This window comes from Poecilia formosa, unplaced genomic scaffold, assembly GCF_000485575.1.
Source record: "Poecilia formosa unplaced genomic scaffold, Poecilia_formosa-5.1.2 Scaffold55, whole genome shotgun sequence".
NCBI lineage: Eukaryota > Metazoa > Chordata > Actinopteri > Cyprinodontiformes > Poeciliidae > Poecilia > Poecilia formosa.
The window spans coordinates 2,430,919-2,456,867 of NW_006799994.1; the positions used below are offsets into that span (position 1 = coordinate 2,430,919).

General features: G+C 39.7%; 3 protein-coding genes and 1 long non-coding RNA gene across 4 annotated transcripts in view; 1 reads left to right on the forward strand and 3 right to left on the reverse strand.

Moving 5' to 3' along the window:
• The first annotated feature begins 1,382 nt into the window (after positions 1 to 1,382).
• Positions 1,383 to 10,875, forward strand: ada2a (adenosine deaminase 2a). The gene is made up of 10 exons (XM_007553255.2): positions 1,383 to 1,593; positions 2,989 to 3,302; positions 5,057 to 5,276; positions 6,799 to 7,012; positions 7,668 to 7,795; positions 8,355 to 8,445; positions 8,514 to 8,622; positions 9,763 to 9,920; positions 10,399 to 10,601; positions 10,673 to 10,875. The coding sequence occupies exons 2-10, from the start codon at positions 2,999 to 3,001 to the stop codon at positions 10,773 to 10,775; spliced, it is 1,530 nt and encodes a 509-aa protein (XP_007553317.1). The 5' UTR covers positions 1,383 to 1,593; positions 2,989 to 2,998; the 3' UTR covers positions 10,776 to 10,875.
• LOC107836395 (uncharacterized) lies at positions 8,629 to 9,756 on the reverse strand. The gene is made up of 3 exons (XR_001662280.1): positions 9,532 to 9,756; positions 9,346 to 9,498; positions 8,629 to 9,312 (listed from the first exon to the last, which is right to left on the reverse strand). It is a non-coding gene; the product is annotated as an uncharacterized LOC107836395 (long non-coding RNA).
• Positions 10,876 to 11,715: 840 nt separating the features above from the next.
• ribc2 (RIB43A domain with coiled-coils 2) lies at positions 11,716 to 17,102 on the reverse strand. Its single transcript, XM_007553281.2, has 7 exons — positions 16,922 to 17,102; positions 16,354 to 16,435; positions 15,005 to 15,316; positions 13,989 to 14,107; positions 13,003 to 13,161; positions 11,933 to 12,099; positions 11,716 to 11,856 (listed from the first exon to the last, which is right to left on the reverse strand). The coding sequence occupies exons 1-7, from the start codon at positions 17,036 to 17,038 to the stop codon at positions 11,787 to 11,789; spliced, it is 1,026 nt and encodes a 341-aa protein (XP_007553343.1). The 5' UTR covers positions 17,039 to 17,102; the 3' UTR covers positions 11,716 to 11,786.
• Positions 17,103 to 18,239: 1,137 nt separating this feature from the next.
• The window catches only part of LOC103138882 (probable polypeptide N-acetylgalactosaminyltransferase 8), a 20,666-nt gene continuing 12,956 nt past the window's right edge, over positions 18,240 to 25,949 (reverse strand). The window contains exons 6-11 of the mRNA XM_007553256.2: positions 25,059 to 25,173; positions 22,390 to 22,575; positions 20,761 to 20,898; positions 20,594 to 20,686; positions 19,188 to 19,358; positions 18,240 to 19,106 (exon numbers count right to left, since the gene is read on the reverse strand). Coding sequence (XP_007553318.1) covers positions 18,987 to 19,106; positions 19,188 to 19,358; positions 20,594 to 20,686; positions 20,761 to 20,898; positions 22,390 to 22,575; positions 25,059 to 25,173 — 823 coding nt within the window. The 3' untranslated portion in view covers positions 18,240 to 18,986. The remainder of the gene's footprint in view (positions 19,107 to 19,187; positions 19,359 to 20,593; positions 20,687 to 20,760; positions 20,899 to 22,389; positions 22,576 to 25,058; positions 25,174 to 25,949) is intronic.

Here is a 25,949-nt window from a genome sequence, read left to right on the forward strand (position 1 = left end):
AGCAAGCTAAATCTTGAAAATATTTAATTTGAAGTCAAATGTTTAGTAAGCTGAAGAATTTGTTAGCAGGCTAAATATGTTTAGAGCCAAATATTTGCCATTTGGCTTCCAAATTAAATATTTGGTTTGAAACCAAATAGTTAATTATGAAGCTATATATTTGGTTAGCAAGGTAAATATTTAGTTTTGAATTGAAAATTTGCTTATCAGGCTAAATATTTTTTGTTTAAAGCTAAATATTTTCTATTTAGCTTCAAACTTAGTAACTTTTTCCAGCTGATTGCTCTACATGCTTTGTCTGTCCCCAGCCTGTCAGGCAGGTGGACATCCATGTCCAGGTAGACCTGCAGGTGACCCACAAAAAGTCTTAAAACACATTGAAATGTTCAGTTGTTACACGGCAAAAAATGAAGAGAAATAGAAATATAAACAGCCTTTATTGTCCTGAAAAAAGTGTCAGCAGAAACGGATGAAAAGGTTACAAAAACCCAAAAGTTAAAAGAAAGTTTTTTTATTTGATCAAAAAACAAGATTATTATTAATAACAATAATAATAATAATATATTGTACAAGACTGTAACAGAAAACAGAGAAGATGTGTGAAAACCTTTGTAAAATACAATAAAAAATGTCATAATCAAAATATATAGAACTAAGACATTTTGTTCATTAAAATTCTGAAACGTTTCTATTATAACTGTTTTTTTACTAAGTTGATTCTTTAGTACAGTGATACTTCAAGATAATGTTACTCAGACACTCCTGAGCTACTCAAGCAATATAACCAATTATATCACAGCCCTGATTAGAAATACAGGTTTTGTATTTGCTAAAAATAAAGTTGGAAACTGATATATTTTTGTTTTTACTTAATTTTCACAGAAGAAAATGTCTCCATCCTCTTTTTGAAAAACATTGGTTTATATTCTAAAACCTAAGGACAGAAATAAACTGTTGGTTCTTTAAAAAAATCCTATTTATTAATAATTATAAATATTCCTTTTTTTTTTCAGAAGATCGGGTCATATTAGGGGGTCTTGGTGGGTAAAAATGTTTGGATCAAAAAGGCAACAGCACCCTGTTAAAACTTCATCCCACCTAGAAATTAACCAGTTTAAAAGGGCGAACAAAACACAATTAATACATTCAGGTGCTAAAAAAAGTTTCTATCCTCTTTATGTAAAACGTTTTTCAGTTTTATTTATTTTAAAACCTAAGAAGATAAATAAAACCCACCAAAACAAAAATAATTTGAAAAAAGGATTTCCTTTTCCTCCTCTCGCCGTTGTCTTTTTACATCAGATGAACCAATAAAATAACGAGGAACGTCCTATTTCAGCCAATCACAGCATAGGAGGCGGGGCTTTGTGCCTGCAAGTCAGTGCTCAGGGCATGGTTCAGCCCACTCTCGGTTTAGCAGCGAGTTTATCTGTGACAGCTCGTCAGAAAGTGGTGAAAACAGCTCTGTCCGTCGCCGTGTCCGTGAGTAAGTCCTCTTTACTGCCGAAGTGACCCACAGCCGGAGCGAAACTACCCTGCGGAGCCTTGTTCCTCCACCTGCTGCCCGAACCAAGCCGTTAACAGCTCAGCCAGGTAATGTCACATTTATCCCCTTTGTGTCTCCAAACAGCGACGTCTTCCTGCACCTTTATTATCAGCTTCCCAGCTTCTGAATTTGTTAATTATCGGCTCATTCTGCTTTTAAGCTGGCTGTTTCCTACATGTGAGGAAGGTTTAACTGCTCCTCTGCAAAGCGACTATTTTCAGTTCTACACACACAAGCAGCGGTTCTGTTTGTTTCTGCTGCCGTTACTTTTATACAGAGACATTTTTATCCTCAGTCCAGATAAATAAAACCCACTTATGTGACCCGACCTTCGGAAAAAGTATTATTATTATTATTATTATTATTATTAATACGGGTTATATAAATATCATTAATATTAATATCAACAGTAATTATAATATTAATAACAATAACAACTTATTTTAATTATTGATTACTTTTGTGGCTCCCTGACAATGAAAACAAAATGATCAGAATATTAGATTTAACCAATGACTGTTAAAGAAGATGGCTGTTCAGAGTGCTGTATAAGGAAAGTTCAGTGAAAGGAAAAGGTTAAAAATAGGTCATGAAGTACAGTGAACAAATTACTGAGATAAATGTAACTTTTTAATGAAATCCTAGAATAGAAATGTTTTTGTCAATGTAACAGTGAAACATTTGCATAACAAAATGTTTCATTTGTGCAACACATTTATCTTGTTTTCTCCAGATAAAAGCAGTGTCTCACTTAGAAAAACTTGTTACATATTACTTATTTTGCTCTTACCTGCCGATTGAAAAAGTTAACTGAAACTAAAATAGACATTAAATAGACTAATTTACCACAAGGGGGCTGATGGGTAAAAATGTTTGGAGCTACACCTGCAGACTTTACCTGTAAGTTAGCTCTGCTCAGTCTGGTGGGTTAAAGCTAAATGTGCTTCAATAAATACAGAAATTATTGTATTTCTATTTGGCATACAATGTGTAGAGCATTTGTTTTCCACATAAAGCAATTTAAATGAATCAGTCAAGTTTATTTGTATATTACATCTCAGCAGTAAGGCAGGTCAAAATGCTTCACATCATAAAAACATCATGCAGTGACAAACATTACGTCAAAATCATCAGCACACATTAAATACGTTGGCCAGTGTTTCATATATTATGACTCAAAAGCAGCTCCAACCCGGTGGGTTTTAACCGTGATTTTAAAAAAACTCAGTGTTTCAGCTGATTTTCAGTTTTCTGATAATTTGTTCCAGATCTATGCACATAGAAACTGAATGCTGCTTCTCCATGTTTGGTTCTGGTTCTAGATGCAGAAAATCAGAACCACTGTTTATTTTATAATTTGTTGAAACACTTATAGAAAAATTAATTCATGCATCTAAACTGTGTCAGTTTTGACTTTCTGTCTGGTAATTTTTTCTCTCCAGTTGTCGGAGGATGGCAGTCCGGCTGCAGCGCCCCCTGGTGGCGGCGGCCTGCCTGTTTCTGTGCTGCCTGGCCGGGGTGCGGTGCGGCCCAGACCCCAGGCTGCGGAAGGAGCTCATAGACCTGGAGGCGTCCATGCAGATAGGCGGCAGGATGGTGCTGACGGACGCTGAGCAGCGGCTGGACGCTCTGCTGGCCAAACTGAAGCAGGACGAGATGTCCAGGAAAGACTTCCCTCCCTCCATGCACTTCTTCAAGGCCCGGCGCCTCATCCAGGCGAGTCCCCTCTTTGGGCTGCTGCAGGAGATGCCAAAAGGTAAAAAGCAGAACAAGTTCAGCATGACTTACTGATTTTTTTCAGTGTTGTACATATCTGGTTTCAGAAAATAATCTCAGTTCTTAGATTTTATGCTCCCAAAGACAAAAGGTTTATGTGCACCAGCAGACCTGCAGAACTACAATAATCAAATGAGATATTTGCTCATTTGATTATTGTTCCTAATGTTATACGGTGGGTTAGGTTTGCATGTAAACTGGTTGCAGTCGAGCCTAAAAAGTTTATTTTTATAGCAACATTTCACAACAAACGTCGTCTCGATTCACTTTACAAAAAAAAGCTCATTTCAGTTCAGTCACATCCGTTCCAGTTGACTGGATGTGGATTATCAATCAGTGCATTAAGTTCAGTTCTCCTGTGATGTCACACTCACAGCATTGTAACTGACAGCCATCTTGGTAAGCAGTTGCTATGGAGTTGCTATGACAACAATGAGCCAACAGCACAACAGATGTCATCTCAAGACATCTTTTTTTTTCTTTACAAAAAAGTAATTTTAATCCAATCATTTATCCTAGATAGAAATTAGTTCAGTTTATTATTCAAATTAATTTAAAAAGTTTCCGTCTAAGGCAGGGGGGCCCAAAGTCGGTCCTCGAGGGCCGGCATCCTGCATGTTTTAGTTCTCTCCCTAGTGGTAGTAACAACCTCCTCAGCAAGTCAATGTTCTCCTTAGGCCTTATAACGAGCCATCATTTGATGCAGGTGTGCTAAACCAGTGAGAGAACTGAAACATGCAGGATGCCGGCTCTCCAGGACCCACTTTGGGCTCCCCTGGTCTAAGGAAACCCAGCAGAGCATCGAGTCGTTTACTTGAAGGAATCCCTCAAGCCAGGCATGCATGTGGAGGCAGTGGAGAGGAAAAACTCCCCTTTAACAGGAATAAACCTTCAGCAGAACCAGAACCAGAACCTGGCTCAGCACCAGTGGGAGAATAATTATGTTGTTTGTGCAGTTTTAGTCAGGAAATGGGTCATTGTAGTGTTCCTGGCCACTTTGACCTGAACAGGATGTTTGTGTGCTTCAGTAAAAGTTAATTTGATACTAAAACTCAGAAGGGAGTTTAAGTTTGGATAGAGAAAAAAAATAATAACTCCAGCTGTGGAGCCAAGCGAAGGTAAGGATGCTATTGGTCGAAACATCCAAACGTTTCAAGGTCTCATGACCATTGAAAGTTGGGAGTCCCATGAGTTCAAAACTTTTCATTCCCTTCACCATGAGCCACGACCGGTTAGAGAAGACGGAGCAGAGAAAATCAGAAGAACTGAACCAGGAGAACTTTCTATGGTAAAGCAGCAAGATACTGGCAGCCGATTAAGATGGCATGATCTCAGCCAATCAGAACCGACCCGAGAGAAAACATGAAGTTAACAGTTGAAATAGCAGCAAATAATGCAAATTGGAGAGTAGTAGGAGAAGAAAGTGAGGAAAGGTGGTTAGTTTGATCCTCCAGAGGAACAATCCTAACAACACTTAGATTAATATTGTTACTTCCACTAACTAACGACTAAACAGAAACAAACTTTTTCTGTGTTTTATTTAATTCACTTACAGTTTAAAATGAACATAAATGAAAAATTTGACTGAGAAAAAATGTGTAGAAAACAATCTTGTATAATCCACCCAACAATCAACCCACATAGATACATTTTTAAACATAACAATGTGTGCATATAAAAATAACATGAACAAATCTGTTTCTTTGGTTTTTAATGGTTAATCCCACCTGGCAGGCGCCGTCCTTCACGTCCATGACTTCGCCATGGTGGACGTGGAGTGGCTGGTGAAGAACGCGACGTATCGCCCGAACTGCTACATGTGCTTCACCGACAGCGCATCCGTCCGCTTCGTCTTCGCATCACAGGGGCCCAAACCTGTGGAGCGCTGCTCCCCCTGGGTCCTGCTGGAGAGTCTGCGCGCCAAGATGGGCAACGCAACCAAGCTGGACAACAGGTGACTCCCCACTTCCAACAAGTTTCACACTAAAGATGGAAAACTAATAAATTATTTATATTTTTTTTGCTTCAGACATTTTCCAATAAAAATGGCCTAAAATCTTCAGTTACACAAAAGTTTGGAGGTTAGACATAAGTAATAAACAATGCAACTAGACAGGAGTGGCAAAATTATTGGCACCTATGGAAAATATTTGTTGAAGTCTTTTATTTGTTGTTGCATATTCTCTTCTATGCAGATTTTTTGCAGAAGTTAATTTTTAGAAATGAGTGTTTCTTTGTTTTTGAGTCTGTCGAACCATTGCTGTTTGATCAGTATTGCTGCCAGATTACACTGGATTTTTATTGTTCTGATATTGAAAACAGGTTTTCTAAACAAGGTTTCTAGAAGCAAAAGGGACCCGCAGCACCTCATGTCCTCCACCATGCTTTAACAGAGTATGTTTTTCACCCAACAAGCGTTGCAGAAGTCTCAATGTAAGAAGAATCTGCCTGACGCTCAATCTGAGCTGCATGTTTGATAGAAACTGACTGGTAGTACCGACTCCCACCACCAGGCGTCTCTCTTTCCCTCCACATGGTGGAGGTTGAAGCTGTTTCATCAATGCTCTGATGACTGCATATTTAACTACTTATGAAGCTTAACAAACATTTTCTGACTTGAACAGCATGTTCTCTTGTCTTTCCCATTATAAGGAGTTGGTAAGAGAATTTGGATGCAAATGCGTTTGAGTCCCAGGGAAGCAGGAAGTCAGGATCACTAATTAAAGGTTTCTAGACCTATAAAATGCTTCACTTATGTTTGTCCTTCAGAAATCTTTGGGAGTTGTCAGTTTGGCGCCACCTACTGGGTTAGAAACAATATTTTTTTATTTTTCAGTTGGATAAATGTGCTAAAACTTCACAGTTAAGTTTGTGCTGCTCCAATAAAAGGATAACTTCATTTTAAGGACGTTTACACATTTAATCAGTTTTATAATTTTTATTGTTATATCTGATTGTTGATCATTTCTGAGAAAGAAACAATGTGGAATATTTTTAGTTCAGTTTTTCTTTTTTATTGGCTTTGGGATTTCTGTTTTGACAATGAAATTTTACTTTAATTTAAAAACCATTTACCATTTATTTTCAGGTTTATTTGCATACTTCAGCATTTCTTTACTTCATAGAAACTTTGTACAGTCATCAATTATGAAACAAGCAAAAGAACAGAGAGGGAATCAGTTTCCTATGCAAACTGTGTTTTTTATTAATATTCATTTAAGGCATTTTTAAACAGGATAGTGGTCCAGTCCAAGTAAAATTCTCTCAAATTGTTGTTTTTGTCATAAAACTGTATTCTGGAGCCACATAAACATTAAATCCTTTAACTAGTGGATTAGTTAATATTCAGTAATATTCTAGTTATTCCAGCTGCAAACCAGATGGTACCAGGGGCCAGTTGGACCTTCGTTCTTCATCATCCTCCTCTTCATTGTCTTTCTCTTCATCATCCTCCTCTTCATTGTTCTCTTCCTCAGCATCAGAGGTAACCTGACGCTGTTTACGGACCGGGACCCGGAGACGGAGTACCCCAGCCAGGATGTGGTCTGGAACCGCTTCGAGGCGGCCTTCGGGGCCTTGTGGGGGCTGGTGACCTTTGCCCCCGTCTTCAGGGATTACTACATGGAGGCCCTGAACCAATTCTACGCAGACAATGTCATGTACCTGGAGCTGCGCGCGCTCCTCCCTCAGGTTCGGACCGGACCGCCATGACAGCGACTCACCCCACCAGGTGTTAGCCAGGTGTTAACCAGGTGTCAACGAGGTGTTAGCCTGGTGTTAGCCAGGTGTTAACCAGGTGTTAACGAGGTGTTAGCCAGGTGTTAGCCAGGTGTTAGCCAGGTGTTAGCCAGGTGTCAACGAGGTGTTAGCCTGGTGTTAGCCAGGTGTTAACCAGGTGTTAGCCAGGTGNGGTGTTAGCCAGGTGTTAGCCAGGTGTCAACGAGGTGTTAGCCTGGTGTTAGCCAGGTGTTAACCAGGTGTTAGCCAGGTGTTAGCCAGGTGTTAACGAGGTGTCAACGAGGTGTTAGCCAGGTGTTAGCCTGGTGTTAGCCTGGTGTTAGCCTGGTGTTAGCCAGGTGTTAACGAGGTGTTAACGAGGTGTTAACGAGGTGTCAACGAGGTGTTAGCCAGGTGTTAGCCAGGTGTTAGCCAGGTGTTAGCCAGGTGTTAGCCAGGTGTCAACGAGGTGTCAACGAGGTGTTAGCCAGGTGTTAGCCAGGTGTTAGCCAGGTGTTAGCCTGGTGTTAGCCAGGTGTTAGTCATGGTGTTAGCCTGGTGTTAGCCTGGTGTTAGCCTGGTGTTAGCCAGGTGTTAGCCAGGTGTTAACCAGGTATTTCACCTGCAGGTGTACGAGCTGGATGGCTGCACCCACGACCAGGCCTGGACCCTGCAGACCTACCAGGACCTCACCAAGGAGTTCATCTCCACTCACCCGGACTTCTACGGAGCCAGAATCATCTTCACAAATCACAGGTGAGTCTGAACCGATCAGATTCGACCCGTCATGTCCAGAACCTGGCACTTTTCATGGCAAGTCTTCAAAGTTGTCCAGCACACAGGGCTGTAGGTAACAAATGTTGCTGCACGATAAACTGTTCTAGAAGTTATTGTGATAAACGATAATATTGTTGTTTTCCTGTAATATAAGGGTAATTATAAAGATCAATAAACTTTAAATTCTAATGAACATTTAACACTGGAACTGGAAGACATTTTAAACATCCAAAATACATAAACAAAACAACAGAAACAACAAATAAAATTAAAACATAAATAGAAAAATGCTGGTAGAGACGAAGCAGCAGACTGAAGACTTTTATCATTCAGTTTTTGGTAGAATTACTTATTACCTCATAATAAATGTTTCCACCCATGGCTAAATTCAGATGGTATGAGGTTGGCATTTATGCTAAATAAATGTAACAATTATTGAATATGTTATTTTCCATTTTCTGTAGCATTGTCTGAAGGGTCAGAGGTCAGACTGTTGGTGGAGTCGTTTGCTGCTGTCGCTGATCGTTTCGCTCTTTAGGCACGCTAAACTGTCGGTGGTAACTGAAGCTGTGAAGAAGGCGATGCAGCTGCAGAAGGACTTTCCTGACTTCCTGGCCGGTTTTGACCTGGTGAGGTCCAACAGGAGCCGCTGAGTGTAGAGCTGCTGGTTCTGGTTCTATAACGTCTGCGTGTCCAGGTGGGCCGGGAGGACCAAGGCAAGACGCTGTGGTACTTCAGGGACGCCCTGGCGCTGCCTGCTGAGAAAGGCGCCACGCTGCCGTACTTCTTCCACGCCGGAGAGACGAGTGAGTCCCGGTCAGACAACCTAGACCGCGCCTCATTTAACCCAGATTATAAATGTTGGTTTATTTTATAAGTTCAGTTGCTCAGCCGAGCAAATTGTTGTCACAACTACAGAGGAGCAAAAAGTATTTCCACACTTACAGATTCTTCTTCTTCTTCTTTTGTTTTCTCACGCTAAAAATTTCCAATCATCAAACAAATAATAATGGATTTAAAAAAATCTGAGTAAATAAGCAGTTATGGGCATAAAGTTTGTTACACAAATTAACAGCAATACTTTTGGTTATTTTGTTTTCAGAGGGTAAAACAAATGGGGTTCAATTTTCACCATTATTGTTCATTCACTTTTAAATGTCAGTTTCAACATAAATACTTAGTTGTTAAGCTACATATTTAGCTACAGGTTCAGTTAGAACATGTAGCTGTTGGTTTATAATTCACTGACCCACTTGCTAAATATTTAATTTAAAGCTAAATAATTTTCTGGTCAACTAAATAATTGGCTCAGCTGTTTTAGTTTGTAGAGCCAAATATCTAGTTATATTTAGCCTTGAAATGAAGGTTTAGTTTGATAACTAAATATTCAGCTTGCTGACTGAGCTCAGCCTTCTTAAAAATGTAGAATAATGAGTCATTTTATGATTTATAAAGAGCTGATTACATGTTCAGTTGGTTTGGAGCTTTTTTTTTTTCTTTAAGTGCTGAAAACTGCTTTTATTATTCACTCTTATCCAATAGTAATAGTTATTAGCGTCTTAAGTGTGGCTGAAATGAGAAGCTCCTTTAAGAAGCTGATTGGTTGATGACTTCATTTATGCTGAATAAGCAGTAATTAATCTGACCTGCAGATATTATTTTTCATGCATGTTAATCTAAACCTGAGCTGTTAAAAAAGAAGTGGAAAATAAAACCTGATGTTTTTTAAAACAAAGGTTGATTTCATTTAAAAAGAAATGCAGCCATTAAAATAATTGGAATAATATTCCATGTAACTGACTTTGTAACTTAGTTTGGCTCAAATGTCGTCGTGAAGGAATAAAATGAGATTCTGCATAAATAATTCAGAGTTCCTCCAGGTCCAGATTAACGTAAATCTGTCATTCAGAGCAGAAGGAACTGAAATGATGTTGTGCTGTGAGCAGACTTTGAGGGAACTGAAGTGGATCAGAACCTGCTGGACGCTCTGCTGCTCAACACGTCGCGCATCGGCCACGGGTTTGCGCTGCAGCGCCACCCGGTGGCCAAAGATCTGTCCAGGAAGAGGCGTGTGGCTGTGGAGGTGTGCCCCATCTCCAACCAGGTACTGCTGCTGAACATCTCCCACAATGCATCTCTTTACATCATTTCAGATTCATTTAGGCCTATAATCCATCTTTATAACACAGAATTATTGCATTTGATGCTCAAGGATTAGATAAAATCCAAAATTCAGTTTGAGAGACAATTAAAACATCAGACCCTTTAAATGTCATACTAACAAATTACTCAAATCATACTTAAAATCTCTGCATGTAATGAGTCTATATTAAGTTCTCTTAAAATTGAATTATTTAAATTAATTACATTTGTTTCTGAAATAACAGGAATAGTATTAGAAGGTTATTGATCTATAATCTTTTCTTTTCAGGTGGATTTAGTATCTTTGTCATCAGATAAAGAAAGGGGTTTCCAGACAGAGCAGCATTATTTTTATTTTTATTAATGCATTTCATGCCCAGTGAATTGAATTACTGTCGCTCCTGTTGATGCCGTGACCCCGTGACCTCTGACCCCTCCAGGTGCTGAAGCTGGTGAAGGATCTGCGGAATCACCCCGCCACCGCTCTGATGATGGAGGATCACCCGCTGGTCATCAGCTCCGACGACCCGGCCATGTTCGGCTCCTCCCCGCTCTCCTCCGACTTCTACGAGGCGTTCGTGGGTTTCGGCGGTGTGAAATCCCACGTCGGCTCCCTGAAGCAGCTGGCCATAAACTCCATCAGGTGGCGCTGCGCCCGGACGGTTCCCACTGGGCCTGCGGGTCGCGGTCTGAACTTTCCTGTCTCTGTTTCAGGTTCAGCGCTTTGACGCCGAAGCAGCAGGAAGAGGCGCTGGTTCTGTGGCAGAGGAAATGGACCAAGTTCGTGGCTAAAAACCAAGTTCTGAAGACCAACTAGAAAGTTTTTCTGTCATGATGAATTTTTTCCAGCGGTGCAACTGGAACAGATGATCCTCAACACGTTCAGAAATAAACCCAAACAGCTGCTGCTTCAAGGGAAACACTGATTATTTTCAGTAGAAAATGTGAAACTATTGATTATCTGCTCCTCGGACCGACATTAGTAATACATCCTCTCAAATGTAATAAAAACATTTAACACTGGAACTGAAAAAACAGATTAAATATCAAAAATAAACAAATGAAGCAATAATTAATGATTATAAATGTCTGTAGCCAAAAGTGGGTTTCAAAAATGAATCATTTAACCATTTTGTGTCATATCTGTTTCTCCCTTAAAAATAGTTTTTTAAATCTCAGCGGGTTTTATATTGGTAAAGTAAAAGTTTAAAAACTAAATAAAAATTTTAATGAAATTGAGCATGGACAGGGAAAACAGGCAAAAGTGGCAGGAAACACTTTTGTTAAAAAATAAAAAAGCAAACCATCGACTTCGTAGCGGGTGTGAAATGCAGCATCTTTAATGCTGTCCAAGCAGAAGAAGCTCATTTTGGTTTATGAAGCTGCCAACCACTGCTGCTGAGTTTTCCTTTAACCTCGTTAGTATTCAGGGTTTTTCTGGTACGGTCGTGTATGACTATTGTGTTCAAGTTGTGCTAAAAACATTTGTATCAGAGACGCTATGCTGGCTTTTCTAGAGCTGCTCCATGAACGATCAGAGAAACTCTGGAAAGCTGAATGACTAGAATAAAACTTTTCTCCAATCTGATGGTTGAAGAACAGATTAAAAACTATAAATATCTTTGCTGTTGAGATCCCGTCTGTTTATTCAATAATTTAGCAGGAAAAATGTTTTTTTTTGTTGCTGATTTTGTCAATAGTTTAATAATTCAAAGCAGTGAAGTTGATTTAAACATTTTGTGGAGTGCTCTTGTGTAAAAATAAATCGGAAACAGTTTATTTCAGTTTAATGTCTGATCGTCTCGCGGCGCTGTGACGTCACCGTGCGTCATCTGGTGCAGGTGTTGAACTGGGCGAAGAAGCTGTCGTCGATCCGCCCCCTCTTCAGGTCTGGCCTCCTGGAAACGAGATGAGAGAGAAAACGTCAGTCTGCGGTGAGAAGGCGCTGGTCACGGCTCTGCGGACGCCACTGACTCCTGCAGCCGAATCTGGGCCAGCTGAGCGTTGACGCTGTCCAGGTGTTTCCTCAGCTGCTTGTTCTGCTTCTCCTGCAGCCGCTCCAGCAGCAGGGCGCTGCGGGCCGAGTCCAGCAGCAGCCGGTCCTGTTCCTCCTCCCGCTGATTCCTCTCCCTCTCCAGCCTCTGCAGCACAGACGCACCCACGCGATGTTAAAGGTCCAGGTCGTGTTTTCCAGCAACACAGAGTCACTTCATAGCACAAGCAAACTGTTACCTTCAGCTCTTAAGAAAATCCTGAATATATCAAATATGACTTTCTGATTTAACACCTTGAAATTGGGCCTCTGTCTCTTTAAGAAGCTCCTGCTCTTTCTGAAGCTCCGCCTCCAGGAAGTCATCCCAACATGGCTCCTCTATTAACCCTTTAACGTTTTTACCAGCGTAGTTCTGAGCAGCAGCTCCTATAATGAGCTCAGCAGCTGTTTGCTAATTGCTGCTGGCTAGTCTGAAGGAGCTGAGTGGGGAGGAGCTGCGTCTCGAAGGCGGGGTTAAGTCCACCGAGGCGTTTTGAACAGCTGAATGGTTGCCATGGAGATTAAAGAATCAACGCAACACTCCAGGTTTGTTTTTTAGTAGGGAAAAACACTAAAATTTGACATGAAGCTAAAAAAAATTTGATTTTACATAATATTGCCTCTATGCCTGTCACAATAATAAATTGTTCCAGAAGTTATTGTGATAAGTGATTATATTGTTTTGAGACCATTTTGCAGTAATCTAATGGAAATGGCACAATAATGCAAGAACAAATAGTCAAGAATAAACTTTAAATTCTAATGAACATTTAACACTGGAACTGGAAAACATTTTAAATATCCAAAACAAAGTGAATCATGAAGTCTCTGTAAACAATGTTATTCTTCAAAAAACGGCTCGTTAAGACCAAAGAATCGTTTTAATTCATTGTTATCGGATCTGGTGCTAAACCTCAGATATCAGAAGTGGAAACGCGGATCGGTGGATCAGAGACGTGTCTGGAAAGGATCCGTCCTCAGCTGGACGGATCGGGTTCAGGTCGTTTCCTACCTTCTTCTCCAGAACCTGTTGCAGCTGGAACTGGGTGACCTGCTGCTGCGTCTCTGCAGGATCCTTTCTGTTGGCGCCGGGATACAGGGCCGGGATGCTCAGGGCGCCCAGAGCCACATCCTCACGCTGCTCCCGTTCCCGGTTCGTTTTCTCAACAAGCTTGTTGAGAAAAACAGAAAATAAAGAAGTAACTCTGCCTGAACCCTTCAAACAAAACTTTACACGTTTAAGATGGAAAAATCCTCAAGCAGCAGTTTTAGCTCCACCTGGTTCAAATTCTGTAAAATTCTCACATTAAGCACCTTTTTCCATCCAATTATGGATAAAATATAATCACCAGATCAGTTCTACGTTGTATCGATGTTCAGTCCAGCAGAAAAGCCTGAACTTTTCACATGTTGATGGTTTTTCTGACCAAACGTTCAATAAAGGAATGTTGCTACATTTTAGGCAATAAAATATTTATTTTCTTGTTTAAAAAGGAATGTAATTATTTGTTTGTTAGCATTTTCTTAATGTCTTTGAATTTACAAATAAGCTCAAGTGGTTGAATGACAGAATCATGATTATTTCACTAATCAGTTCATCGATTAATCCATTTTGCTTCTTTAGGCACATTCTGCACATTTTTTATTTACCCAATTAAGCCTTTTTATACAGTATAAGGAATACATTAAAAGATAAAAAGGTGACTAATTTTAGATTTTTAAAGCTAAAACTGCCACTGCAGAAGTTCCAGGTAGAACAGATTAACAGAAAAATAAGTTTTTTAATCTTAAAGGCAAAAATGTTTATAGTTTTGGTCCAGGTTTGGCTAATTGCTGCTCTGACTGTCTTATTATTTCAGGAAATAGCCTTTTTTAGAGTCTGTATTTCTCCAGTTAACGATTAATCGATTACTAGATGAGTTGATGATTATGTCAATATTTGATTAATCACAGTAAATCGTTTCCACCTTTGGTCATGAATGAAGGGAGACGTCTGACCTTTGCTGCGTTGTAGTTTGCGTCGTCGATGAGGTCGGCTTTTCTCTTCGCCATCTCCAGGTTGTGGAGCTCCATGGCTCTGCGGTCCATTTCCTGTCTGTGCTGGTCGTCGAGCAGCGCTAACGGACGAACAGAACCGTCAACACGCTAATGCACAATTTTAAACTTTTTACAAATAACATCTTATTACATATTTGTTGAATCTGTCACTATCAGTATAAGACAGATAATCTGTGGAAATAAACCAATCAGAGCCAGGAGGCGGGTCTTAGCGCTGTCAATCAAATTGGTGTCACAGAAAAGTCCAACGCCGTTCCTGAACAGTGAAACATTGTTGCAGTGCTGCAGCCAAACGTATTTTGATGCTGCTGCAGAATACTGCGGTGCTTTTACTATTGTGGCTCCTCCTGCTCTCCTCTGTGTTGCAGAGCGTAGCCAATGCTAGCCTAGTTAGCACCGCCATCAATGACAGCAGATAAACGGTTTTCCTGTAACAGTGAGTTGTTTCTCCATCATTAGCATATTTAGCAGCACGTACATATGTTTGATTAACAGCACTGAGCTCCTCCTTCTGGCTCTGATTGGCTGAAGCTCAGTAGAGATCTTTCTTTTCACAGATCATGTGGCTCGTATTAAACTGTCCAGACATGGCGACAGTTTTAACAAATCTTGTTTGAACATATTTTGTTTGTGAATATTGCAGCTTAACCTGTCTGTCACTAGAGGACCCAAATTTGGGTCCTCTAGTGACAGAGGTGTCAAACTCCAGTCCTCAAGGGCCGCTGTCCTGCAACTTTTAGATGTGCCTCTGCTGCACCACACCTGAAAAGAATAATTAGGTCATTAGCAAGGCTCAGGAGAACCGATCTACACAGGGAGGAGGTAATTAAGCCATTTCATTCCACTGTTTTTTACCTGTGGCACATCTAAACACTGCAGGACAGCAGAGGACTGGAGTTTGACACCCCTGTCATTGTGAATGACAACCTGAGACCAACAGGTTAAAGCCCGCTCACCATCGATCTTCTTCTGCAGCCGTTTCTGCTGCAGCTCGTTCCGCTGCTGCAGCAGCCAGTCCCTCAGCTGCTCCTGCTGCCTCTGCTGCCGGATGCCGGACTCCGGGTCCTCGCCCAGCAGGCCCGGCAGAACCATCTGGGACTCGGTCTTCTTCAGGGCGTCCGGGTCGTTGAGGTCGAACTCGCGGCGGCTCTCAGGGTTCTGGTTCTGGTGCCAGAACAGGGCTCGGGCCTGGTGCGCCGAGCGGTCCGCCGCCTCCTGCCGCCTCTGGAGGAGACACGCTGCTCGGTTGTACTGCTTCACATCAGCATCTGTGTAGAAACAAAAATGTTACGAAAGGCTACCGTCATAATTGAATCATTTTTGAGATAAATATGCTCTAATTAAAGCTGCAATATGTAAATCTGACTTTACATAATTGTTAAAACCATCACCATGTGGTGACAGTTTAATCTGCGACAGATGATGGGGGCATTTATTTATCATGAATAATTCATCATGATAAGAATTATGATTCATTGTTGTCATGATAAAGTCATTTATTTATGATAAACAAATAAAAATAAGAGTGACAATATGATCATTTTTGCTGTTTTCTTCACTTTTTGTTCCACCAGAGCATCAATAAATATCAGTAAATTTGAAAATATGATTAAATGTTTGCAGTTTAGTGACATAAACCACACTATGAGGAAGACTGGAGCTTTTCCAAGAACAATATTTATGTTTGTTCAGTTATTAAGTCATTTACCTAAGAAATAAGAAGTTTTAACAATTTTTAACGTTATCAATAGTATCTTTAAAATATTAAGTCCACATCACCCCCACCTGACAGATACTCTGTGAACAGATAGTCTGAAGAAATGCACCACTCCCGACCAAAAACAACCAATCAGAGGCCGGAGGCCTCTGATTGGCCTCCGGCCAATACACAGGATGCTGCATACACAGCATCCTGTGTATGCTGTGTATGCAGCATACACAGCATCCTGTGTATGCTGCATACACAGGATGCAGCATACACAGCATACACAGCATCCTGTGTATGCTGTGTATGATTGACAGCATACACAGGAATGCTGTCAATCATTCCTGTGTACGTGCTGCTGAATTTGCTAATGGCGGAGAAACACAGGAGCAGTGCACACAGGCATGATTGACATCGCTAAGACCCTCCTCCTGGTTCTGATTGGTTGTTTTTAGTTAGTCATGGGAGAAGACAGAGGAGCTCATTTTTTTCAGGTTATGTCTCATACTTCCGACACGATGCAGTGAGACAGATATGCAAAAATATGTAATAAATGTTAAATACTGCAGCTTTAAAGGCAGAAGCAGGTCATTTACTCACTGTGAGCATCTTCTTGATTTTTTAATGCTGCTTTTCGTCTCAGCTTCTCGATCACCTGCAGATCTAAAGCTTCTTTATCCACCTGTGAACCGGATCAGTGGATCATCACACATTCGACTTCCCTCAAAAACACCCATTGTTTTCACTGATGTATAACAAAGCTTTTAAAGTTCCTGCGATTATTGATAACCTAGTCCAGATTTGAATCTAAGGTGTACCCAATGCTGTAAATATTTACTTTGAATAAAACGACACTTTACATATCTCAAAGTGCACTTTAAATATTCTCCACGAACTGTTAAACAATCTTGAACTAGATATGATCAAAAGCCGTCAAGGTCAACTTAAAAGTTAGATTTCCTTTTAATTTTGCATCAAATAAGGATCTTTGATACAGCAGAACTCGGCCTTATCAGCCAGAGGTCATCAAAGACTCGTTTGGTAGTTAAAAGATGATTTTTTTGCGCTTGTGGCGCCCCCTAGACCCTCTCGCCCTGGGCAGTAAGCCATAAAACGGTGTATATTTAGCGCTGGTGCCATTTTATCCTCGGCTCTAGCAGAAACTCACCCCAATAGTCCTGAATTTATCGTTAAAAATCCTCCCCCGCCTTTCCGCCTCATAGTTCCGGCGCCGCTCCGCGCTCTCTCTGGCTTTTCGTTCGCGAGGCAACTCCACCTGAAACATTTCTGACTCGGAAGCAGCCTTCACCTTCTTCTCTCACACTGAAAACAAACTGGTTGCTAGGTAACAAGAGATTCACGAGCTTACGGAAAACGACGCCGCAGCCGCTACGTTGTACGGTACGTCAGCGCGTCCGCCATGTTGTGAGGGGCAATGAGGCCAAATCTGAACTAGATGACGGAAAGTTTTAGAACATCTCAAAACGTCCACGGTAAAAGTTTAGCTTTCAGGTCTGGGAAGAACTCATAGTTGGAGGAAGGAAGAAGTACATTTCATCAGCTCATTCCCTTGACTTAACCAAATTTAAACACAAATTTAAAAGGAGCAGGAAGAAAAACATGTAGAAACCTGCCCCTTTTAATAAATAAATATTTTTTTCATAGCCATGTACATTAAATTAAAGCTGCAAACAATGTTATTCCATTTATTATTCACTGTTTTGAATTGATTTGTAGTAGAGCATTTTTAACTCCTAAAAAATGTTTCGCAGCTATTCTCTATGCACATTTGTTTTAATGTTTTACTTTGGAAATCCCACTTCCTTTTGTCATCGCCATCAATTGATTTTAAAACAAAAACATTTTAACTGGCAATAATCTCCTCATCAGTTCTTCCAAAACCTCAGATTGAGATTAATTAAAAAAAAGTCAAGAAAACAAAAAAACTGAAATTTTCTGATGTTAAAAGTCATATTTGTGGAATTTAAAAACAGAATTTTCCATTTATTTCAGGAAAATAAGTTAAATTAATCTCAAACTTCTGATGTGAAAATCTTAAATTTGTGGGGGGGAAAAGTCCACTGTCCAATATTTGATTCAGTGTTTTCTGATATTATGAAGTCAAAAAAATCTCTGAACCTTGCAGATTTTCAGTCATATTTCTAACAAAAAGGGTCAATTTCTCTAAATTTTAAGTTGTAACTTTATGAAATGTGCTTTGATATTTCAACATTGATATCAGAACTTCCTATTTTTTTAGTTTTTTTTTCACAATGTATGACTTTTCACCCTCTGAATTTTATTTTTCTTGAAAAGTGATAATTCTTAAGAGCATTTTAAACGCATCAAAATGTCAATTTTACTATTATAATAAAGAAACGTTTGACTGAATTTGTGAAAAACTTTTTTTCTACTCCTGTTATGAAACCAAAATGAAATACGACTGCAGCTTTGCTGTAGTTGTAGTAATAAAATAAATAAACTGCCACTTTTAAAGTTTTATTTTCACACAGAACTAAAACATATTTGAACCGCAGGTGCAGCCACACTGTGCCGTCCTCTGGGCGCCAGACGGGACACAAGAAAAACCCAAAACTCAAAGAACCATGTAAACAACTTTACACTTTTTAAATTTTAACATTTTCTATTTAAAAAAAAAACACTTTAAAAGAGGCAGACATTTAAATATTCCTGCAGGGACAGTTTTTATAAAAATAAACCCAAATTAAATTTCTCATAGTCGTGAAGGTTATCTGAAACAAACACGCCAGATTCCTTATTCATCAACATTTTCTCAGGTAATAAAGCACAAACTTTTTCACCTTTAACTTCTCCAAACAGTATTTGGTTGTTTTTTCTTTTTAACAGCATTTTGTAACAGAAGTCTTTCATTCGTCGCTCAGATCCTCGCAGAGCTGAAAATGACGGTTTGTCCCTTTAAAAGGTGAAACCTGCTGAAACCGTCAGCCTGTTGGACACAGCAGCTTTAAAAACCAGCTGTTAGAGGAAGAAAAGCTTCAGAGGCTGCAAATGGACAATTGTTGGTTTTTATATGCACCAACACTCACATTATTGATATGAAAACAAAATAAATATTTAATCTCCCCTTCATCTAATTTACAAAATGATTCCATTTCATATACAGTAAAATAAATCCATAAAACTTATATTATTTTCTTTAACATTTTATGCATAGAGCTTTAACGACCCGTTGGGCTGCACCTCAGGTTGGTTTAAAAGTCTTTAATGACGTTTTGGATCTTCCACCGCTGGCCGGTGCATTCCTGGATCACCAGAACCCTGTTCACCATTTCCAGGCATCGCTTCGTCTGACGGTTCTTCAGCTCTTTTCCCTGGAACACAATTTAAAAAAGGGTCAAAAACAAGAAAGCTTAAGAGTTTACAGTGAGCCTGAACTGGTTCTGAGGTCCAACCTGGGTGAAGTCCCAGTATAACCCCATTCCTTTCTGCATGGCCTCTTTGCAGTTGAACAGACCCGGCTTGGTTTTCTTCTCCCCCCTGTCAGTCAGACAGCGGTTGTCGTTGTACTTGTGGGACTTGATGCCGCCGATGTACATCTCACCAGTTCCCCGGTAATAGGCCATCTGGAATAGAGACGGGAGAAACGGAGAGATCAGTGACGAAGAACAGTTTCCTCCCACATTCCTGTTGTTTTTCCTCACACTGAAATGTTTCAGATTATCAAACTAATTTTATTAGACAAAAATAAGACGTGGTTTTAAAATAATGAAACTATTAAAGTGTAACTAACCCTGCTGTGAAACCATAAACCGATTTTCTTTTTTGGGTTGTTGTTCATGCTGCTAATTAAATGCGACTGAACGGTTTCCGATCCCAAAGCAACCAGCAGATGCAGAAGAAGAACGTAGCCATCACCCTGCGGCGCTCTGTAAAGATGGCCGCCGCCATCTACGGATGAATTTTAAAGGTGTCATGCTTCTTGATCAGGTTAGGATCAGTCTATGGGTTAAAAACATTATTTAGCCCAAAGTCATTCTTGGACAATGAGATTTTACTTTGCTCAGTTCTGCCTATTTTGAGCTGTTTAAAGGCCTCTGTCACTTTAAATCCAAATAAGCTGCTGCTGGCCACGCCCCCCAATTCAACACATGTGAAAATGGCTGCAAACAGATGAGCAGTTTTACAACCGCATATTTTTGAAAAGCAGAAGTGACGTCTCCTGGACAGCCAACCAGAATGCAGCAAGCGGTTTCTGGATGGTTAGTCAACAACAGAACTCTTGTCTTTTCCAGCAGCCGTTGTACAGTGCATATGGCGGCAAAACCAGCTGAACAAATGTGCTGGAACTGGACAACGGGGACTGCCCTGCTGATTTGTGACGTTACATTCCAGATGTTTTTGAAAGGACTCATTTTCCAGTCACCAAAAAGAAACATTTCATTACAAAAAGTGGCTGGGTGTTTTTTAAGCACTTTGGTTGTTTTCAGAAGGATTAGAAACTGAAATGGAAATAAAAACATCATAGGTGCCCTTTAAACTTCTGAATCTGAAGTTCTGCAGGCCTCACTGCACCAGTTAAGGTCAAAGGTCATGAAGTGACTGTGGGAAAAAGGCCTCCGTAGGACCAGAACCACGGCTGACCCAAAGGAACATAAAAACTCGCCTCACATTTACCAGAAACATCTTGAAGATCCTCAAGACTTTGATAGCATTTAATAAAAACCTGAAGTTTATTTTTACTCAGATTCTGTTTTTCTGATGTTAAAATTTATTTGTTGATCTGAAAAATTTAAATGCAACAAAAAGAAAATCTGTAAGGGAGTGAATACTTTCCACCGGTACCGACCGCTTCTCTTACCTGCGGTCCGTAGTAATGGCAGTCGTAGGAAATGGGCGTGTCGCCGGGGACCGGACCTTGGTCGATGCACAACTCAGAGTCCAGGTTCTTCAGCTGCCAACAGAGGAAGAGGAGGGTGAGGAAGACGCACGGCTCCATCCGGCCGGAGGCGAGCAGCAGCTGCTTACCGCGCCGTAAGCCAGCAGGTTGTCCCAGGGGTCCAGCTTGGGGTAAATGTTGTCCAGGTACCACTTGAACGGTTTGCAGTTCAGTCGTTCTCTCAGTTTCTTCCTCTCAGAAATGTCTCCGATGTCGATACCGTGATTCTGCACAGAAAACAAAACGGATCCGTCTGCCTGAAATCTTCACTCACTGCAATCTGACCCGTTTTAAAGTAAAACAATCTGCAATCAGCACATCAGGGCTGCTACTATCGATTTCTAATCAACTTTTCTGATGATCAGTCGGATAAAAAAATTGCCACGTTCTGCATATTTTTCATTTATCCACTTAAATCCACTTCACACATTATTAGAAATACATTAACAGATGCAAATAATTCAATTACTGTTTTTAAATAAAAAAAAAAAACTTTGCATAAAATGCAACATTTCCAGAAAAAGATGGAAAAAAAAAATTAGGATTTGTTTTTTTTAATCTACAAAGAACTACAGAGGTCTGACTGCTTTGCTTATTCAGTTAAGATATTGTAGGTTTATTTATTTCACAATGTATAATTGTTTTTGCAACTATAATTAAAATTTGCAACTTGACATTTTGTGCCAAAACATTTGGACGCCACAGTTCCAGTCCGTCATCAACGAGCCGAGCTGCTGAAGTTCTTCAAAGAATAAAAACGTGACCAATCTGTCTGCTTATTGTTTTACATGTTTTTTTCTTGTTTATGTAGATCTTAGATGGGATTTAATGAAGAAAAAAATGATGTAAAATTCCTTGCAAATATTTCTAAAATGGCCCCACAAAACGTGATTTTGGTTGGGAAAAAATTAAAAAACATAAAATCCCGGCGGGACTGACCAGAACACGCCGCTCACGGTGGCAGTTTGTTCTCTGGTTCTGATTCTTTTCCATTCACAGCGACTCTTCAGATACTTTAATACAACCTGGGTTTTTTTTTAATTGAATTAAAAACCGAACCTGATCCAGTCAGGTAATGAAGCCCGTCACAGACATGGCGGTGCAGCTCCTAACAAAACGTTTCTGTGTAATGATTCTGGGACAAGCAGACGGTAGTTTTGCGCTTGATAGGTACTTTTACTTGATCCTACATAAAAGAACTACAGACAACGTATATGAATTTTATGGCCAAGCTTTTGCAAAAGGAGAAAAACTCCGTCAACTGCTCCTCTGAGCTGTTCACAGAGCATTCTGCTCTCCTTCCGCGTGAGCCCCTGTTTTAGTCAAGGGAGCAGTCAAGAAAAACAACAGAGGTCGTAAAACTTCTAACCCAAACAGCTAGCAACCCAATTCCAGGTGTGATATCTGATCTATGGTCTGAGCCCGGTTCAAATCTCGGTCAAACTGTTAACAAGACAAAATACGACTATAGACAGGCAGTTAGGAGGTATTCTGGTTGATAAGAATTTAAGGTCTGAGAAACACAGAGTTAACTGTTTCACATGAAGATGAAACAGACAGTCCTGACCTCCAGGTCAGTTCATACACACATAAGGAAGAAAACACTTTAAACAGAAAATCACAACGATCTATAGACTGAATGTGAACTAAAGTAATAACAAAATGATAATACCGAAAAACAGCGCTCATGCGCTGCTTCCCGTCTGCGGCTCTCGTACCTCGAAGGGAATATTCCAGGCCAGGTTGATGTTGTGTTTGTATTCATCCATCCAGATCTCGGCGACCCGCAGGGCGTTCCTCTTCATGGCGGGCGTCAGGTCCGGCATGTAGGGCTTGTGGAAACGCTCGATGTGAGCGATCTTTGAGCAGGGAACGACCTCGATGCTGCCGCCACATGTCCAAACCTAAAATCAACCAGAAGAAAAAAATCATAAAATCTTGCACCATTTCTCTCTTGAAGTCCATCCACAGACTTCACCACTACTCTAACACTAAGCTCTTATTTTTGTTTACATAAAGATTTTACAAACAAAATATTTCTAATGCAAGCAGTTTCAAATACATTGCAATTATTTTTCTTTCAATATTTTCCTTTATGACAATAATTAATTTGTTATATTAGAGCAGAAAACCTGAACCAAAAAAAAAAAAAAAAGTATGACAGAGAGCTTTTAAATTAATCATAGTGTGGTGGTTTGTTAGGTCTCCTAGACCACATTCCTCCTGCTCATCATGGAATAAATCATCATAATTTTTCAGCGACTGAAATGAAAGCTGCAGACTTTACCATCACTACTTCAACAACCAGTTGAGCGTCGATGGGCGAATCCAGCATTGAAAACGTGATGTCACACATTTTACTGTTCGTTAAATCAGGAAATTAAAGGAAAGGGAACATTTAAAAAACAATTGAAGTTCTATAATTTACATTCTTTGGTATTTGCTCTCTGAGCTTTGCAGCATGTTTCATCACCACCAGCCCTGCAGACCTAGCGAAGAATCTGCATAAATGAAAGAAAACAGCAACAATAACCTGCAAATATCCTGACAACTCCTTGGGAGCTTTCCTCTGCAGGTTGTAAAAGAAAACTCAACCCGTTAATTCAAACACATAAAATGTGAAACAACAGTCTGTGTTTGAGTTGGTACTGATCTGTAAACGTCAAGCTGAGCTGAACGACGTTGTTGACCTCAAGATAAACTCTGAAGATAAATGAACTGCTGCTGGTGCAGAAACAGTTAGAGTTTAAAACAAGCTAGTGAATGCCAAACCTTAAAGTCATGCAGCTGTTCATACGAGTCTCCAGCTACGATAAACAGCTAACCAAGTCACAGTCCTCACCCCCAAGTAGTTCTTTTCATCTTAAAAAAGAACAAAGATCATTTGGCACAAAGTGTGCAATATCCTCATTGAATATGGAAACTAAAATTCCTCCAAAAATACTCCGTTGCTTGGAGAAGCATTTGTCCACCATCTCAAACAGATTTTAATAAAAATGGGAATTAATTCTTTAATTTTAGAAGATTATTAAAGAGGCAGCATCATGCATTTCCCAGGCACATAGTGCTATTATAAGCGCGACCAGGGCTGTGTAATTTTATTGATTCTACGATATTAATAGGTTTTTCATACGTATCGATACATTAAATCCTACTTTGAATTAATGACAGAGATCACTCATGACATTTTTACCCAGTTGCACATGTACATTAAAAATGACATGAAATAAAATAACCAGTTACAATTAAATAATTAAATGAAATAAATTACATTAATATAAGTGAATAAGACAAAAAAATACACAAAGCAAATGTATAACAAAACAATTTATTGCAGTATTACGCCATCAGTTAAATTAATTCAATCCAAGTGAATGGGACAGTCACAAAATGTCACCAAAATCACTCCGTCCCTCTAAAATTTTTCAGAAAACCTTAAAAATGTATCAAATTGTATCGTTTGCTGAATACTATGATATATATTGTGAGCAGAATATCATGTATCGTATTGTATCGTGAGATGAGTATCATTACAGCCCAAAGCATGACTATGTTATGATGTAATTATGTTAACTTCAGTTGTTATCAAAATACTTTAAATATATCAAATATTACTAAAAAAAAACCTGCTTTACTAATTTAATGTCTTGAAATTGGGCCTCTGTCTCTTTAAGAAGCTCCTGCTCTTTCTGAAGCTCTGCCTCCAGGAATTCATCACAACATGGCTCCTCTATTAACCCTTTAATGTTTTTACCAGCATTGCTCTGAGCAGCAGCTCCTATAATGAGCTCAGCAGCTGTTTGCTAGTCTGAAGGAGCCGAGTGGGGAGGAGCCTCTTCTCGAAGGCGGGGCTAGGTCCATCCAGACGTTTTACACAGCTGAATGGTTACCATGGATATTAAAGGATTTCTCAAACATTAAAGACCGAAGGCGACACCACAGGTTTGTTTTTGATGAGAGAAAAAACATTAAAACATGATGGAAAAATAAAAAAGTCAATTTTACATGATACTGTCCCTTAACTTTATTATACATTTTATCTAGCTGGGTTATTTATTTTTATTTATTTGGAACATGAGAACAGTATAAAATAATGGACATACAGATGAGTCCAATATTTAAGTTTTCTGAATCTCAACTGAAGCACTTTGTTAATACATTTTATTGTTTTGGTGAGTCATCTTTAATTTGTCCCCGTCTCTGATCAGTGGAAATGTTTGTTGAGTTTATAGAGTTCTTGTTTGGTTTGAGGGACGGGACGCGGCGCATCAACAGTAGAACAGAAAGCAAACACATCTGCTGATTATTATTAATATTATTGGATGTAAACAGGCGGAGGCGCTGCAGCCTGGTGACGCCTTGAGTCAAACTTTGTAGATTTACTCACACGAATTCCAAGCTCGACGTTTTCACCACCATAAACTTTCATTCCTTCATCGAGGACTCCGATTTCTCCCAGAAACTTCCTGTCGGCCACCAGGATCCCCATGACCGATGGACTCCTGCAGTGAGAAGGCAGCAGAACCGCAGATCCATTTATGCTTCTTCAGGGCTTCATGCTCAAGTCCTGCCGTTTTACTGAAATCAGACTTTTCATGCCACTAATTAAAGGGGCTGCATGTGTTTTCCAGGCACATAAAGCCATTTTGTAGCACAGTCAGGTCACTGTGCTGCTTCAGTAACATTTTAAAAAAGAAAATCCACTTTTCCACTGGTAGATTCCGTCAGTTTTGGGGAAAATATCTTTTTATAAAATAATCTTCCAATGAAACTAATACCTTTGTATAAAATCAATATTAAGGAATTATTTGCTTCTATGTCTTTCGAAAAAGATATTTAAGTTAACCGTCTTATTTCAAGTGTATTATTGTGTTTACACTTGGAAAAGCACCAAAAATACTAAACACTAGTAAGATTTGTGTTTTGCAGTGCAGCTGAAACTAGTTAAGTAGTTTGATATTTTATATTTTCCCAACAGTGGCATCAACAAACAGCAGGAAGAGATTGACTTATTATCTGTGTATCAACTACAAAAATAAGATAGAAACAGTTTTTCCATGTGTAATGGGCTCTTTGCACCTACGGCGTTGACGTCACATCTCCAGGAGCTAATGCGGCTCACTTGTTTCCGCTTTGAGTTACCATGACTGGTAGAAAAGACTAAGTCGTATTTCAGATGCAAAAAAAGCAATACTATGAACATTGTTGTCTTCCTAATGTAATGGGCTTTTAAGTTTTCATTAATTTCCAAGCGATCCTGAATTAAGATGGTGGCTTG